Raw genomic sequence first — 17,593 nt, 5'->3', positions numbered from 1 at the left:
TCTACCAGGATGTGTGAAATACCAATCAAAATGGTAGCTATATAGACACACGGTTATCGGTCACATTTCCCCATAAACTATTTCATCTTTGACAAACAAGACCCCTGATAAGTTTATAGTTCGTGATGGCATATGGGATACACAATAACGAGATATGGGTACTGATTTACAGAAACCAGCAACCTCTATAATTTCCAAAATATTGATTTTGTAACCTACAATCCATATATTATTTAAAGGAATTACGTGCATTTGAATTCAAAAGAAGGGTGATGTATTTATTGAACAAAATGCCTCACATGTCAAACCAGCCTCACACTGATGAGACTCAAAAGGTTGGAACAACTGTCTGTGAGTAGGGTTACTAGCTATGCACTTTAACTCAGGCTGTGCTGAAAATCTGCGTAATGCAGCAGGCATACGCTTATAAGAGTCCATGTCAAAATGGATTTGAAGCAAAAGCTGACAGTGTGCTCATTTGCATGTAATTTCCCAGAATCCCTTGCTGCAGTGAAAGCACTGTATTCTAAGAGATAATTAGGAAATGCAGGGCTGCAGACCTGTCTGAGACATGTGAATGTGCTCACTAGTGATATTTTCATTTACTGTATGCTATACTGTGGAGGGATTTTGTCACTTTTTTAACCCACCATAACACCATATTTTATTTAAGGTGCGGTTGAAACCTATCCAGCTTCACATTGCAAAGCCAGTATAACCAGCCTCACACTGATGAGACCCAAAAGGTCAAAACCGCTGTCTGTGAGTAACACTGTATGAAAAATGGTGAAAAGCAGGGTTGCAGTCCTATCATAGACATCTGCATATGCTACCGTGACATTTTCATTTGTTGAACAAATGCCAAACCTTTGTCATATCGGCCCACATTTACTGTACTATTTTCTTACATAAAAAACACATAAAAAACCCATAGTGGCTCTTAAAGTAGTGTATTTGCATGCCACTGATACAAACCAGCATTTGTTTTTGAAGTCCAATGATTGGCATGACAATTACAGCCCTACCTGTCCTTGAGTACATCCAAGTATAGGGTCCAACATTGCAGTTCTCTTTCGGTATTGAAGAGCGTTTAAGGCACAATAGTATTGTAAGGATGAGAGGTGCTGTTTTCTCCTTGCATTAGCCACTTCTCTTGCAACTTCAGCCTTTAGCTGGAAAAAAATAATCATATAAATTGATATTTATGTATTCAGTAATAAAACCATACTTTGAGTCTGTTCAAAGAATGACAGATGTTGATGTGTTTGCAGAGTTGCAGGGGCAACATTTCTTACTAAAATACGAATGCAAACATGATGGGGCATGGCTCAGATGTGTCTTGCGGATTGGGGAAATGAAGACTGAAAAGAAGACCAGACGGACATGTTAAAGTAAGGATGATTGGTAGATTAGGTGGCCCTATCCCCCATCTCTCCAAGTTAAGATCTTTCCATGTTACTGCACTACCATTTGAGAGCTATGGGCATGTTTATCTTCTGCATTCAGGAAAATCATTAAAGCATTTTTTAAATTAAATATACACATGGCTTACACATTCCCAGTATTATTACTGAAGGTAGCACATAACATTGTCAAGCTAACAAATCATGGTTGTAGGATCGTTCTTGGCAGACTACAAACTAAGCCTTAGGCCCGGGCCATAGAGGTGTGGGGAGAGCGGAGGCGCGCTAACGCTGAGGCTCGTCTGCTTCAGTCAGCGCGATTGCATGGACTTGCCGGCGAGCCAGCGTGCACGAAGGGAGCCGGGTTGAGGTGGTTGGAGGCGGGGCAGTGACGTCGCTGGGCCAATCGCCCCTGACGCACTGACGTCCATGTCACAGCGCCGACGTCACGGCGCAGTAACGTTGACGCTGCTTAAGGCTGATTGGATGTTTTCAGCCGACAGCGTGCTGAAAAACAGCTTGGCGCTCGGCTGAAAACTCCAAAGCCTGAGCACGCCTCAGCGCTGCTTGTCCTTCTATGGATGCAGCCTTAGAGACTGATCTCTCTGGGGCAGGCTTGCAGGAACAATTTTTTGAGTGGTGCAGTTGCACATATGACAGTTACAATTAAATACATATCCAATTATGTAAAAACATATAAACCCAGGGGTGGGAGCGGCGGCAGCGCCCCCTTAGTTCCATTCCCCATGCTCTGGGGTTTAGATTTCCATCTCATCGCACCCTTATTCCAGTCTCCATGAGGTATAGATTCCCATCTCATCGCACTCTTATTCCAGTCTCCATGGGGTTTAGATTTCCATCTCATCGCACCCTTATTCCAGTCCCCATGGGGTTTAGATTTCCATCTCATCGCACCCTTGTTCCAGTCCCCATGGGGTATAGATTTCCATCTCACCGCACCCTTATTCCAGTCTCCATGGGGTATAGATTTCCATCTCATCGCACCCTTATTCCAGTCCCCATGGGGTTTAGATTTCCATCTCATCGCACCCTTATTCTGTGAAGGATAGAATATGGGAGATCATATCTCTATGCTTTATAGAAACCACTCGTCTCCATCTTATATCTGTTTGCTGTGCTTTTTTACTAATACTGTTTTCTATCCGAGGTGACTGTGAAATTCCGCTTGCACAGACTCTCGCCCACGCCCACGCAATAAGGAAGTAGCAAAGTGACCTAAAGCCGACTGATTACAGAGAAAACGAAACATAACTTCAGAAAGCAAGGACACACGGCATTCCTGTGAAACTTGCATCAGCCGACAAGACCCCCGCCCCCATTGTGCCTTTTTTCTACTAACTAATGTAATAATTGGATAAGCTTTGCCGCATAATAGGTGTGGCATTGAATGATTGGCTAGTGTTAGCCTACTTTGATATAAATAGATTGTAATACAAAAACTCGGCAGTTCCTGTGTTGCCCCCGGGGATAACGCATGTACTGAGATTGAAGCTGAACCTTGTGTCAGAGTCTTTCTTAGTGAGCTAGCGCATGCATGATTGAATTTGGAGCAAGTGACTGAAGAGAGAGAGACCCTGATATAGTGAGATTCACGACCTCATTATTTGGCGCCCAACGTGAAAGGGGGGGAGAGTGACTCCGGCTCACCACGAGAGACTGACCTGTCGCTGATTTTGCTGCAGAGACCGTGACACACCGAACCGAGGACTGATCACCCTCATTGTCAAGGTAAGCTCTTGCATACAATTTGTGTGTTATCTTGCCTATGACAAGTCGGTGGGTTGCTGCCTAGGTAGTATAATCTGTTTAGGTCTTTCACTCACGTTGATGTGATACAACGGTGTGATCTTTAGAGTCGCGCTCTGTTTAGAACTGTTAAAAATATCATACTCTTCAGTTGCTTGTGGTCACCTATAAGTTGCTAAATTGTACGAATGTTTACATGTTATATATGCTAGTCAGTGCCGCAAGTGGGAGCCCGAAGTGGAGTGGGATTTTTGTCGACTGACTGGAGGTCGTATATGTAGGTGTATTAATGCATTAGTGTTGGGAATTTAGGTGACCGAGTGGGTAGTAATGGGAGATAGACTGCGGGTTGTCTGATTGATTTTCTGACCAGTAATTGCAAAATCCCTGAATGAGAGTGCAGGCTGTCAGCCCAGTAAAGGGGAACAGGACAGGCACCGAGAAGTGCAGGCTGTCAGCCCAGTAAAGGGGAACAGGACAGGCACTGATGCTCTGAGGGCGGTAACCTGGAAAAGTGGTTCCCTCGAGACGTAGAGATAGTACTCTGTCTCCGGTACCGGGTGTCTGGGGTCAGGGACCCAACGTCTGAGGGCGGTAACCCAACCAGTGGTTCCCTCGAGACGGTGACACAGGACCGGCCACGAGATATTAGTGGGACGAACAGAGAATTCAGAGATGTTGCACTTATTTAAGAAAAAACATGTGTTGCCCACAGGGGCACAGACAGCACTAGATTTAGTCCGCACTCGAGAAGGAAAGAAATATATCAAAAATGCTGCTAATCTGTATAAACTGGCTGGAGTCCCGTCCTCGGGGAGGTTACAACCCAGCATATGGTCTAAAATGATATCAGAATCACGGGGAACGCTGGAAGACAAGAGTCTCCTAGAAATGTAAATTGTTGTTTAAAATATTGGATTTACCCTCTACGGGAAGGTTGCAACCAAAAATGTTGAAAGATAGAATCCAGGCATGTAAAGGAATGTTGAAAGATGGAGGATTGTGGGAGAATGCTGAGAAATTTTTGAGTGTGGCTATTGAGCTTCAAAAGGAAGGTTTCACTGAAATAGAATGTGGAGGGAAAGATAAGAAAAGTTACTGTTATATGAAAGTACCCGAAAGTGACAAAACTACACCTTCTACCCTTAAAGTTGACCCTCCCCCTCCATATCCTCAAAATAGTCAGAAAAGTCCTGAGGTGAGATGAAGGAAGAGTTAGTGAGGGTTAGACTTGTGAGTGTTGACTAATGGAGAGAAATAGGTTTGTGTAGCTTGAGAAAGGACAGAATTGCAACAGGATAGCATAAATTTGTAGTGAATGAAGTCAGTGAAACTATAAAAGTTCAAAACAGAAAGCATTAAAAAAACTGAGTGTAGGGAAATAGTATGAGCGTGTGACATTATTTGTGTGTTAAGAAGTTATATAAACCTCAGCTATATAAAAGCCTGTTGGTTAATTTTTGAAAGGTCATAAAAAATGTAGTTCTTAGGGCTCTGGATAAAGCTCCATGTATTTAAACTTTAAGCAAAAGTTCCAAGCTAATAATTATTATTTTTCAGGAAGAAGCTGTGGTGTACCTTTATTTTATCTTTTCAGGGTCAATTGGCGAAACGCCCAGAAACAAGATGGCTCTTTGCCCGGAAACAAGTCTTATAGAAAATATTTTTTTCTTTAGTCAGATGAATATGCAGAGTGTCTTTAAAATTATAAAGCTGACCATGTGCTCAGCACTGTGCAAAGAGATTATATAAAGCAAGACATTAGTGTGAAGTCTTATACAAAATCATTTGTCTATTAACTGAATATGTGATGTATGTTATAACTTTTAACCATTTATTTTTTCCAAAGGTGTCCGTAAGCAGTGGTTATTGTATAAATTGCTGTTTAATCTAGAATGGGTTTGCCAGGAAGTGGTGAATTTGGGAGTCACCTCTCATTTGTGGGTGTGTCGTGTGTATAGGGTTAAATACAGGGGATACATCGTTTCAAAAGCAGTTACATAAGTGAATAAGGTATGCATTATGTAGAAGGCATTTCAATTTCTTAGCAGAATAGTTACAGTGGAGTGTTTGGGGTAAAAGCCAGATAGGGATTGGCTAGGGAAATTTGTATGGGTAAAATAATTGCTTAAATTGGGAGGGAATATTTTTCCATAACAGTGGATAGTATTGGGAGAAGAGAGATTGGCCTGTAGTTTGAGACAGTGTTTTTTGTCCCCACTTTTGAAGATTGGGACAAACTCTGGTAGTTTCCCAGGTCTTAGGGATATGGCCTGCAGACAGGATAGAATTAATTATGGAAACAAGTGGTTAGCAAGGGATGAGGCCCCAAAGTTTCAGGAACTTAGATTGTATCAAAGTCAAGTTCACATTGGCTACTTAGTTTTAATTTGAGGAACATTAATAGGGAATACCTCTGTCTATATGTGGATGCTAAGACAGGAGTAAACACATTGATACAAGAATTTAGTCCTAGGTATAAATTATCTCCCTATGAGACACATATGGGATGACTTATGACTATCAGCAGTCCAAAGGAACGAATTAAGGACCATATTATTGATAATAAAACAATAAGTTGTATGCAACTAATACATTTTTTGAGTCTCTCTAGGCAACGTTGAAAGTGCACCTACTCGAGATGGGGTTAATAGTCACATATTTCCTGCGCAAGCATGCTTTTCATCCCAGGTGAAAAGGCCTAAAGTAACCACCAATACAGCAAAGTCAAAGTAGCAAAGTCATTTTCCTGGACCCAAAGTACAGTAAAGCTCGTTCCAGCTCCACCAAACGTTCCAGCGCCACCAAAGACCAAAGTCACCTAAAGTACAGCCGCATCAAGTTAACGTCTTGCCGAGTCAAAACTCTAACCGTTAACCAACGAGGAAAATAAGACACCAGGCTAAGGCCAGGTTTTATCAGAACATTTCATTTTTCAGAGACTCAATATTTTTATTCTTTAGAGTGTGTTAAGTTAGAAATTTAAGGTGTATGTAGAATTGAGCCTTGATGGGAGGATTGGTTTCCTGGAAGCGTGGCTTGTGAAAGCTCTTGTATGTGTTTTGGCAGTACTCTTCACTCTCTATGTATGTGTCATGTGCAGCAAAACTTTGATCCAGAAGTGTGTTGCACCTCCACCGAAAGGAGGGGGTCACCCAGGGGCGTGTGTCAGCCACAAGGAAAGGATCATAAGTCAGCCATGTTGACCATCGCAGACATCGTCTGTTCTGATATTCTGAGTGATTGATGTATGCAATGCGTGCAGGGGTGAGGATCATGCATTAGCTTCCACAGATACCAAACCCCCTCAATTCTCAGTAATAGAATGTTGTGATGATTCTGAAAATCCAAGAACAGGTTCAGATCAGGCTTATGGCCTTACAAAACAGAATTGCTTTAGACTATGTTTTAGCTTCAAAAGGAGGGGTATGTGTCCTAATTGAGGAACAATGTTGTGTTTTTATTTCAGATCAGTGTAGCAATGTGCAGCATGAACTAGATTAAATACAAGAGATTCAAAAGAGGTTTACAAAGGGAAGTGACAGATTATCACCCTTGGGGTTAGGTGAATGGCTTAGATCACTTGGAGCAATTTTTTTTGAATGTTTTGATGTGTTTGGGAGTGTTACTTGTTGTCATATATGTGTGTGTCACGTGTTGCAAAGGTATGATCCACAGGTGTGCGACCCCCTCCCCCAATCGGATGCCACTCTTTACAGATGCCAGAAAACAGCAGTACCGTGAAGAAAGAAGATGCTGACTACAGTTATTCAATTCATCAAAAGACATATTGGCCGCAGCGCCTTACGAGACTATGACAGTGAAGGGCACGCGCCCTTGTCCTCTGAAGTTATCCCTGGACTATCATCATGAACTTTATTCTCAAAAGCTATGTTTTAAGAATAAAAAGGAGGGAGTGACAGAGTGAGAATATGACGTAAGAGGGGGGGGTCTGACATAACAGCACTGGGATCTAAGCAACCATTTTGAGTCAGCATCCATCTTAGGTGCCTGATATTGTCTATTGTCTGTATGAAAGTTGGAATGAATGTTAGTTTAAAATACATTTTTTTTCTTCTGAAGTTCCAATTGATATTGAGCGGTTCAGCTAAGCCAAAAACCTTGAGAACAAGAGCAATGTGCCAATGTTATGAAAATATGCCATTACAAAAACGAGAGAACATAAGACCAGTCCACTATAGTACTCTGGAGTGACAGGGGTGACCAATCAAGTTCCCAGACCCTAGTTTGTTTGTCGGTAGGGAAGGGACTCCTTGTGTATGTTCTGTAGGTCTTCGAGTTTAGCGAGCAAGCAGTTGTCGGGGATGAGAGAAGCTCATGAACAGCCGACCAACACCCTCAGGTAGTTTTTCTAAGGTTAAGATTAGTCATAGGGAAAGTATATCCTTTTTGGTTTAGTTTTTTTAATACTTTTATAAGATTATGTTTGTCTCGTGGTTTCTAGGGGGGACTGTGAAGGATAGAATATGGGAGATCATATCTCTATGCTTTATAGAAACCACTCGTCTCCATCTTATATCTGTTTGCTGTGCTTTTTTACTAATACTGTTTTCTATCCGAGGTGACTGTGAAATTCCGCTTGCACAGACTCTCGCCCACGCCCACGCAATAAGGAAGTAGCAAAGTGACCTAAAGCCGACTGATTACAGAGAAAACGAAACATAACTTCAGAAAGCAAGGACACACGGCATTCCTGTGAAACTTGCATCAGCCGACAAGACCCCCGCCCCCATTGTGCCTTTTTTCTACTAACTAATGTAATAATTGGATAAGCTTTGCCGCATAATAGGTGTGGCATTGAATGATTGGCTAGTGTTAGCCTACTTTGATATAAATAGATTGTAATACAAAAACTCGGCAGTTCCTGTGTTGCCCCCGGGGATAACGCATGTACTGAGATTGAAGCTGAACCTTGTGTCAGAGTCTTTCTTAGTGAGCTAGCGCATGCATGATTGAATTTGGAGCAAGTGACTGAAGAGAGAGAGACCCTGATATAGTGAGATTCACGACCTCATTAATTCCAGTCCCCATAGAGTATAGATTTCCATCTCATCGCACCCTTATTCCAGTCCCCATGGGGTTTAGATTCCCATCTCATCGCACCCTTATTTCAGTCTCCATGGGTTTAGATTTCCATCTCATCGCACCCTTGTTCCAGTCCCCGTGGGGTATAGATTCCCATCTCATCGCACCCTTATTCCAGTCTCCATGGGGTATAGGTTCCCATCTCATCGCACTCTTATTCCAGTCTCCATGGGGTATAGTTTCCCATCTCATCGCACTCTTATTCCAGTCTCCATGGGGTTTAGATTTCCATCTCATCGCACCCTTATTCCAGTCCCCATGGGGTTTAGATTTCCATCTCATCGCACCCTTGTTCCAGTCCCCATGGGGTATAGATTTCCATCTCACCGCACCCTTATTCCAGTCTCCATGGGGTATAGATTTCCATCTCATCGCACCCTTGTTCCAGTCCCCATGGGGTATAGATTTCCATCTCACCGCACCCTTATTCCAGTCTCCATGGGGTATAGATTTCCATCTCATCGCACCCTTATTCCAGTCCCCATGGGGTTTAGATTTCCATCTCATCGCACCCTTATTCCAGTCCCCATAGAGTATAGATTTCCATCTCATCCCACCCTTATTCCAGTCCCCATGGGGTTTAGATTCCCATCTCATCGCACCCTTATTCCAGTCTCCATGGGTTTAGATTTCCATCTCATCGCACCCTTGTTCCAGTCCCCGTGGGGTATAGATTCCCATCTCATCGCACCCTTATTCCAGTCTCCATGGGGTATAGGTTCCCATCTCATCGCACTCTTATTCCAGTCTCCATGGGGTATAGATTCCCATCTCATCGCACTCTTATTCCAGTCTCCACGGGGTATAGATTTCCATCTCATCGCACCCTTATTCCAGTCTCCATGGGGTTTAGATTTCCATCTCATCGCACCCTTGTTACAGTCCCCATGGGGTATAGATTTCCATCTCACCGCACCCTTATTCCAGTCTCCATGGGTATAGATTTCCATCTCATCGCACCCTTATTCCAGTCCCCATGGGGTTTAGATTCCCATCTCATCGCACCCTTATTCCAGTCTCCATGGGTTTAGATTCCCATCTCATCGCACCCTTATTCCAGTCTCCATGGGTTTAGATTTCCATCTCATCGCACCCTTGTTCCAGTCTCCATGGGGTATAGATTCCCATCTCATCGCACCCTTATTCCAGTCTCCATGGGGTATCTCATCGCACTCTTATTCCAGTCTCTATGGGGTATAGATTCCCATCTCATCGCACTCTTATTCCAGTCTCCATGGGGTATAGATTCCCATCTCATCGCACCCTTATTCCAGTCTCCATGAGGTATAGATTCCCATCTCATCGCACCCTTATTCTAGTCTCCATGGGGTTTAGATTTCCATCTCATCACACCCTTATTCCAGTCTCCATGGGGTTTAGATTTCCATCTCATCGCACCCTTGTTCCAGTCCCCATGGGGTATAGATTTCCATCTCACCGCACCCTTATTCCAGTCTCCATGGGGTTTAGATTTCCATCTCATCGCACCCTTATTCCAGTCTCCATGGGGTATAGATTCCCATCTCATCGCACCCTTATTCCAGTCTCCATGGGGTATAGATTCCCATCTCATCGCACTCTTATTCCAGTCTCCATGGGGTATAGATTTCCATCTCATCGCACCCTTATTCCAGTCTCCATGGGGTATAGATTTCCATCTCATCGCACCCTTATTCCAGTCTCCATGGGTTTAGATTTCCATCTCATCGCACCCTTGTTCCAGTCCCCATGGGGTATAGATTCCCATCTCATCGCACCCTTATTCCAGTCTCCATGGGGTATAGATTCCCATCTCATCGCACTCTTATTCCAGTCTCCATGGGGTATAGATTTCCATCTCATCGCACTCTTATTCCAGTCTCCATGGGGAATAGATTTCCATCTCATCGCACCCTTATTCCAGTCTCCATGGGGAATAGATTTCCATCTCATCGCACCCTTATTCCAGTCTCCATGGGGTATAGATTTCCATCTCATCGCACCCTTATTCCAGTCCCCATGGGGTATAGATTTCCATCTCATACCTGCAGCACATACCCTTATGATAAATGTGCACCCCTATTTTACCAATGTTGTGCTTCAGTTTGTAAAAAGATGAAAGGCTAATGCAGCTTTACTAGTACTTGCAACTGAAATATATTGTGAACAACATCGAGAGATGCTATATAGACTGTGATGCAAAGATCTGAACTATCCTACTTCTAAGAGCTTGGAAAAAGTTTACCTTTTCATTTTCTCTCCTTTTTGGAAGTCTGCTGTATTTTGCCATGGACACATCATGCTCTAAAAGATAAATGTTTTTTTTTTTTTTTAAATTAACATTCATCACATTAAGGAATATAAATGTAAATGTTGCAACTAGGACCGTTGGAGTACAAAGGAGTTTTAAAGCTATATACATGACACAATTTTTGAAGAATACTCTCCCATGTAGAAGTTCCTATAGGGTAAAGGTTACCTCACAAAAAGCAAGAAACTGGCTAGTAAAGCTGCAACTTGCTAACCACTAGGGGAATATAGTGAGAAGTGGAATAACGCATAGTTAATGATGCTAGCTATGAAGAGGTTAAATCAACATCTCTTTGTAGTTTCTTAGAAATGATAAAACGTATTACTGGTACTCAGCAGCACAGGGTTCAGAGGAAGCAGAGAAAGAGTGCTGTGTGCAAAGCTGATCACACATTGATGATAGTATAATGCCACTGCACTCTTCAAATTAATTACCTAGTGAACATTTCATAACGGACAGTGTTTCTAAGGGAATTAGGTGCTCAAACACTGCAACACGTTTATGAAAGATTTATAATAAACACAGATGTCACATTTAATTATCATTGTATATACAAAACAAACATACCATTGCTAGCAAGTAGAAAAAGATCTTTTAATGTGCTTACTTCTGTAAAACAAAAGAAGGAAAGGATATTTGCAAAGGCAACACAATTCAGTTACACAATCCTAAGAAACAAAAGTTTGCTGATGCAATACTGTACTCAAGTTTGATTTATTTAGCAAAAATTGCCTCACTAAGTATTGTTTTGTACCGTTAATGCAGCAATCCCCCAGAAAATATATTAGGTCTTTACTTTAGTCATAACCCTAACTGATGGATCCTGCTCTCTCAGTTCCCAAGTTATATTTTTTTTGTATCTCGGTTAAAAATAAAAATGGCCACCGTGTTCACCCAATGGAAAGTCGTAAAATAGAGAGGCAATGACATAGCAGCTTTCTATTGGCCCAATTTAAGATGACCCGGAGACCATAATGTTTTTCGGCCCCTGGAAAATAATTCAACTCCTGTGGACAAAACCGCGTGTGAAAGTAACACGATCCAACTCCAGGAGAACCAGGGCTAATATTCTATAAAACAAAACAAAACAAAACAAATGAATGAAAATATATTTGTAACACGAACATCTGGGATCACTTGATTTCAGCCAGTGCCACTTTGACAATCCTCCTCCTCCATCGTGTCCACATCCCAGAGGGAGCGGTTTGCACGTGATTAGCTTTCAAAAGCGAGCATGACATCAGGGCCCTGAAGCAGTTATCTTGAACAAGTTTACATTAAAAAAAAATGCCAGTAAACTATTCACCAAACAATTTCACAATTTACAACAGACCAATTAATTTAAACCCGAATTTCTGCTGTACTAGATTTGTCACTCTACCTGTGAGGTCTTTTTCGCGGAACTGTACCAAGGGCAGCACCATGGTGTCTGCAAGCTGTTTTGCAAGCTCTGTATGAAGCACATTAAGCTGGAAAAAGAGGAAAGTATTTGAAACAATTGACATTATGTTGGTCTCTTTCCAACAATTGTGCCAAAAAAAAAAAAAGAGAGAGAGAAGTTTCTGGCAGTAATGCCCTTGTATTTACTTGATCTTAATCCGTTCAAACAATATCTTACATGTGTTTTTTTTTAATAAATCAGTTCTTTACTAAGAAAAAATACTTGTAGCATTTATTCTTTGGGGAAAAAAAACTATTTCTAAAGACAGAGCGCCAAAGCTGATGTTATACATGCTACCAAATAAACATGTCCCACACAAGGTAGCTTTCAAGTTTTATTATCTTTGTGCGTGACCTGTTGGCTTGCAATCTTTTCAATGCTGCTTTCTATTGGAAGACAAAACACCCCATGGTCACATTACACCAAACAAGAATTAATTGCATAGTTTGAAAGCAATTTTCACTTTCAAATATAATGTTCAGGCTCGTTACTGATCCCATAGAAAGAATTGATGTTGTGATGTTCTGTTGTGCAGGTGGGATGGAGACATCACCAGCTCTACACAAACACATTTCCTTCTAATCTATAGTTACCAATTACAGAATATGGGATACTTGTTCCAAAAACCAAATCAGTGTAGAGAAAATTAATAATAAGGCTGCGTCCACGCTGCCACTGAGCGCACTTGGCACGCTCACAGCAATTAAAATCAATTGGTACGGCCACGCGCACGCAGCGTGCACTCGTGAGTGTGCACGTACGCTCTCCCAAGCTTGGGGAGACAAACAAAATTGACTTTGAAGCGCGCTCAGCAGCAGTCAATGCACACAGAACACAGCCCCACACAAACACACATTACACAGAAATAGCCCTGATCTATGCCCCCAATGTTAGTGCTTGCAAAATTATGCAGGACACCCTGCGCTCATGCTTGGAGAGTTGGTGACGTCACCGCTCTCAGCTGCAGCGTGGCCGCAGCCTTAGGGCTGGGACCCGCTGCGCCTGGCGGCGCTGGCGGCCACACGAGAGTTCCCCACCAGCAGGGGAATCGTCCCGAGCCGGTCCCCCCTGGCTGCACAGCTCACTACACGCTGTGACGCGTCAGCCGCTAGGGGATTCAAGAGATTTGTAATCCCTAGCGTCGACGCGTCACGTGGTGTGGCTGTGAGCCAATGAGGAGGGGAGGCTTCGGGAGGAGGAGAGGCTTCGGGGAGCGGGGAGGAGTGTGGAGGGAAAGCAGCATGAGTGCCTGTCTGTGTTTGTGTATGTGTGTGCCTGAGTGCATGAGTGCCTGCCTCTATGTGTGTGTGTGTGTGTGTGTGTGTGTGTGTGTGTGTGTATATGAGTGCCTGCGTGTGTGTGTTGCTTTTGATTACCTTCCATCAGCAGCTCCAGCCCGAGCCCGTGGAGGGGGGGGGGAGAGTAGCGGGTCCCTCCGCTCAAGCCACGCCCCCCCTCCCTCTCCCGCCCCCCTCCCTCTCCGGCTCCCACTCCCTACAGACCGCATATCGCGGTCTGTGTCTGTCAGCGCCCCGCCTGTCTGCAGTGCGGTCGCGCTGACTGAGGGAGCGGGGCCTTAGCCTTAGGCCTGGGACATGGTGCAGGGAGCGGCGCTGGGCAGCACTGACGCTCATGCTCTCCTGCTCAAGAGATTTTTCTTGTCCCTGCATGAGCGTCAGCGAGTGCGCTTGTGTGCCAGGTGGGAGGCTTTAGGGAGGCGGGCCTGGACGCAGATCGGGAGGCGGGGCTAGCGCGCCACATCACGGCGCCGACGTCACGGACTGCCATTGGCTTCTGGCAGTCACGTGACCGTCCCGGCTTGCACGAGCGGCAAACTTGCCTGTCTCCTGCATTTCCGCACGCCTCCGCACGCCTGCGGAAGCACCGTCTAAAGCCGCGCTGATAGGGATAATGTTTCCCCTCAACGCGCCTCAGCACGGTCTTTTTGACCATGTCCGAGGCCTTAGGCTGCGCTTATAGTGCCGGCGACGTCTTGGCAAAACAGATGTATTGCCGCCATCGCGTGCGCTTATAGTAAGCGCAACGGAGCGACGCTGGCGGCGCAAATTTTTGAAGCCGGTCAAATTTGATTTTTCAGAGGCTGTCGTCACATGTGACAGCCTCTGAACCAATCAAAGACCTGCTCACCTACGACGTCGCTGGAAAGCGAAATACAACTTCCGTCTGCGGCGACGGCAACGGATGACATCACCCGTCGCCGTTGCGTGCACTATAAGCGCGGCCTAACATGGGTCTATTCTGTAGAATTATATCAACTGATATAAATCAGACTAACTGGGAGACAAGATTAGCAAAATAATTGCTACGTGAAATGTATATATGTTAATGTAAAGTGCATTGAAGGGTCTTTTCCAGGAAACTAATTGACTTTCTTTGAGCTGCTCATTTAATCGACAAATTTATAACTGGTCCCATTTGTCCAATAAAATACTCCCAGCTCTCCGTCTCCTGCTGAGGTGAAGAAAGCCAATGTCACACTTCCCCCAGTTGGGAACGTTTCTGTTTACATAATGTTTGTCCTTGGCATAAAGTTTCTTGCTTCTCATCCCCCAAACAAAGTAACCAGGATAAAGAACCACAACAAAGAATGTACTTTGTTTTTTTCTTTCTTTTTTTCTACACAGTAGCACATTCAGTGCATTTACACTGAAAGAAGACACCAGCTACCAATGTCAGATCCTATTATATATAGATATGTAGTGAGCAAGGAAAAATATACCCATTTAAAAGTCAATATGTGTAAAGACAAAATAACACAGTCTGACCTTCAAATATGATCCATAAAATCTCAGATAGAAACACAGATATTCCAATATTTCTCTTTACAACTGTACAGGCATACCCCACTTTAAGTACACTCACTTTAAGTACACTCGCGAGTAAGTACATATCGCCCAATAGGCAAACGGCAGCTCACGCATGCGCCTGTCATCACGTCCTGAACAGCAATACCGGCTCCCTACATGTACCGAAGCTGTGCGCAAGCAGGGAGACTATAGAGCCTGTTACAAATGCCTTATTTACATCAGTTATGCACATATATGTTGATTGCAATACAGTACATGCATCGATAAGTGGGGGAAAAGGTAGTGCTTCACTTTAAGTACATTTTCGCTTTACATACATGCTCCGGTCCCATTGCGTACGTTAATGCGGGGTATGCCTGTAGTTATTGTGAGATTTTATTTTTACCAACATGTACCTTCCCTTAACCAGTTTTAGCGTTATTCAAATACATAGGTTAGTCTTCTTCTTATTTGTATAAAGAAGCTGATAAAGCACGTTTATAGAAATACAATTAGGAAAACGTGAAGAAAATACTATTAATATACTAACCTCATCCACTACATTTGAGAAATAGTGAAGAGTAGTGATCACTTCCTCATCTCCTTTTCCCAGGGCAAAATTCTAACAGGCAAACCGTGTTGAGAGAACAGGATTATATTAGTTCAGAAGTTATGGAATTACATATTTTTAAGCCCTAGCAACGCTTTAAATGTAAACCAAATAAAGCGCAAATCTGAATTTAACAAGCTAGTGATCTGCCTTTATTTTGCATCATTTTTAATACAAAGCAGCAAAAAACAGGTTTACATATTCAAGCTACACGTATATCACTCAATGACTTCTACTGGACATCCAAAACGTACCAATGTGAAACTCTGGTGCAACGTACAGTAGCTTTTCATTTAGCTCTGCAAAGTGAAGCCAGTTGCAGAGTGGGATGTCACCTCAAAGGGCAGTGCCAGGGAAAATAAATAAATAGCGTTGTTTTTAATAACTTAGCAATGTCATTTTCAATCATCCCCATTGTAAAATACTTATTTGCTTACTCTGAGAAATGAATATGTTCAGACATTGCTCAGGTCTTAATTCATTCTAATCTCACCTGGTAATTATAGTTTTTATTGTTTTCCCATTCATCTCTTTAGCTAATGATGGCAGCATTCTCAGTTTAATCAAAAACAGAAAAGTGAGGATTATGAACTTTATAGTCTTAGAACAAAATAGATTAGGTGAAGATTGTAAAAACACACCAGACGTTGTTACTATGGATACATTATTTGTTAAAAAATTATGTAAAAATACTTATGCTTATCTGAATTATATATATATATATATATATATATATATATATATATATATATATATATATGTAGAGGTATCAGTACCGTGTTAGCCGAGCTTCAATAATCAAAAAATAAATAGATGATACCGTTCTGTGGCTAAAAGCATTTCGTTAGCCACAGAACGGTATCATCTATTTATTTTTTGATTATATATATATATATATATATTATTTTTTTTTGAAGTGTCAATCTCCTACATTTAACCTACAGTATGAAATAGGCCATTAGTTCACTTTAGTCCAAGAGAGACTTCCCCTTTAAACAAAAAGGGTTTTGCCCACCTGGAGGGCATAACTGAGAATTTATGTCTAATAATAGCTAGAGGAGTTTAAAGCAAATAAAATACAAATACTGTACAACAGGGGTAATTAGAAAGAAAACATTTAAACTTAAAAAACATCAAATTGTTGGGAATATCAGCTTCCACTATTAATCTAAACTCAGAATCATAATTTCTAAATGTTCTAAAAACACATTTATACAAGTGTACAATGTCTAATAAGGCAAATCTGAAAGCATTTAAAGAGCTACAAGAGACATTTAAATCAAGGCTTATATGTAGAAATGACACCGGCCTGGAGTTTACCTGTGTTTCATATGCAAGGAGCTGCTTGGAGAGCTGCTGTGTTGCCAAGCACATTTCATTCTGTGGAAGACAGTAGCAAAGTCAATATATACTTAACAAAGCAATTTAACTATTAACCTATTCAATGCCAGATGGACTAGCAACCATGGCCGCCAACAGATTTCCCATGGCCCGGGACTAGAGTTTCGACCGCGCCTCCCATCCCCGTGTCGGCAGCCTTGCGAGCTGTCCCCTCTCACACCTTTATTTCTCTCCCTCTCTCTTCCTTGTACATTCTCCCCTCCCTCTCTAACACTCCCTTTGACTTGCCCCGCCGCTATAACTCAATTACCCCCTCTCACTCAATCCCGCTCCCTCAATGCCCCCCTCCTCACACTCATTTCCACCACCTTCCCTGGCCACACACACACACACAACTCCCTCCAATACCCATACAATTCCCTCCTCCCCACACAATAATTACCTACAATACACGCACAATAATAACTCACAATACTGCTCCAATACATAACAACATTACCCCCCTAAATAACAACACCAATAAACCCATCCCCCCTGCCCCCAAATACAATTACCACTACCTCTCAGATCCAATTACTGCTATCCACCTCCCAGATACAATTACAACTTACCTCTGGTTGCCACCGCTGGGCTCTGGCTCTCCCCAGCTGCTGCTTGTCTCTTCCCACGCTACACCCACCTCTCTCTCTCCCGCCAGCGCACACAGGAAGCTGGGACCGACTTCCAGTGCGCACCGGAGGGAGAGAGAGGCCCAGCGTGGGAAGAGACAGGCAGCAGCTGGAAAGAGCCGGGACCTGGAGCCCAGTGATGGCAACCAGAGGCCCGGCA

At 43.0% G+C, this 17,593-nt stretch overlaps 1 protein-coding gene across 1 annotated transcript in view; it reads right to left on the bottom strand.

Moving 5' to 3' along the window:
• APPL2 (adaptor protein, phosphotyrosine interacting with PH domain and leucine zipper 2) overlaps nt 1-17,593 on the bottom strand; it is a 57,730-nt gene that overhangs the window by 23,093 nt on the left and 17,044 nt on the right. The window contains exons 3-8 of the mRNA XM_075600571.1: nt 16,745-16,804; nt 15,365-15,436; nt 11,948-12,035; nt 11,134-11,175; nt 10,501-10,559; nt 1,026-1,172 (exon numbers count right to left, since the gene is read on the bottom strand). Coding sequence (XP_075456686.1) covers nt 1,026-1,172; nt 10,501-10,559; nt 11,134-11,175; nt 11,948-12,035; nt 15,365-15,436; nt 16,745-16,804 — 468 coding nt within the window. The remainder of the gene's footprint in view (nt 1-1,025; nt 1,173-10,500; nt 10,560-11,133; nt 11,176-11,947; nt 12,036-15,364; nt 15,437-16,744; nt 16,805-17,593) is intronic.

Source organism: Ascaphus truei, chromosome 5 (genome assembly GCF_040206685.1).
Source record: "Ascaphus truei isolate aAscTru1 chromosome 5, aAscTru1.hap1, whole genome shotgun sequence".
In the NCBI taxonomy this organism is placed as follows: Eukaryota; Metazoa; Chordata; class Amphibia; order Anura; family Ascaphidae; genus Ascaphus; species Ascaphus truei.
The sequence above is the reverse complement of the archived record's forward strand: the minus strand, read 5'-3'. Positions and strand labels throughout refer to the sequence as shown.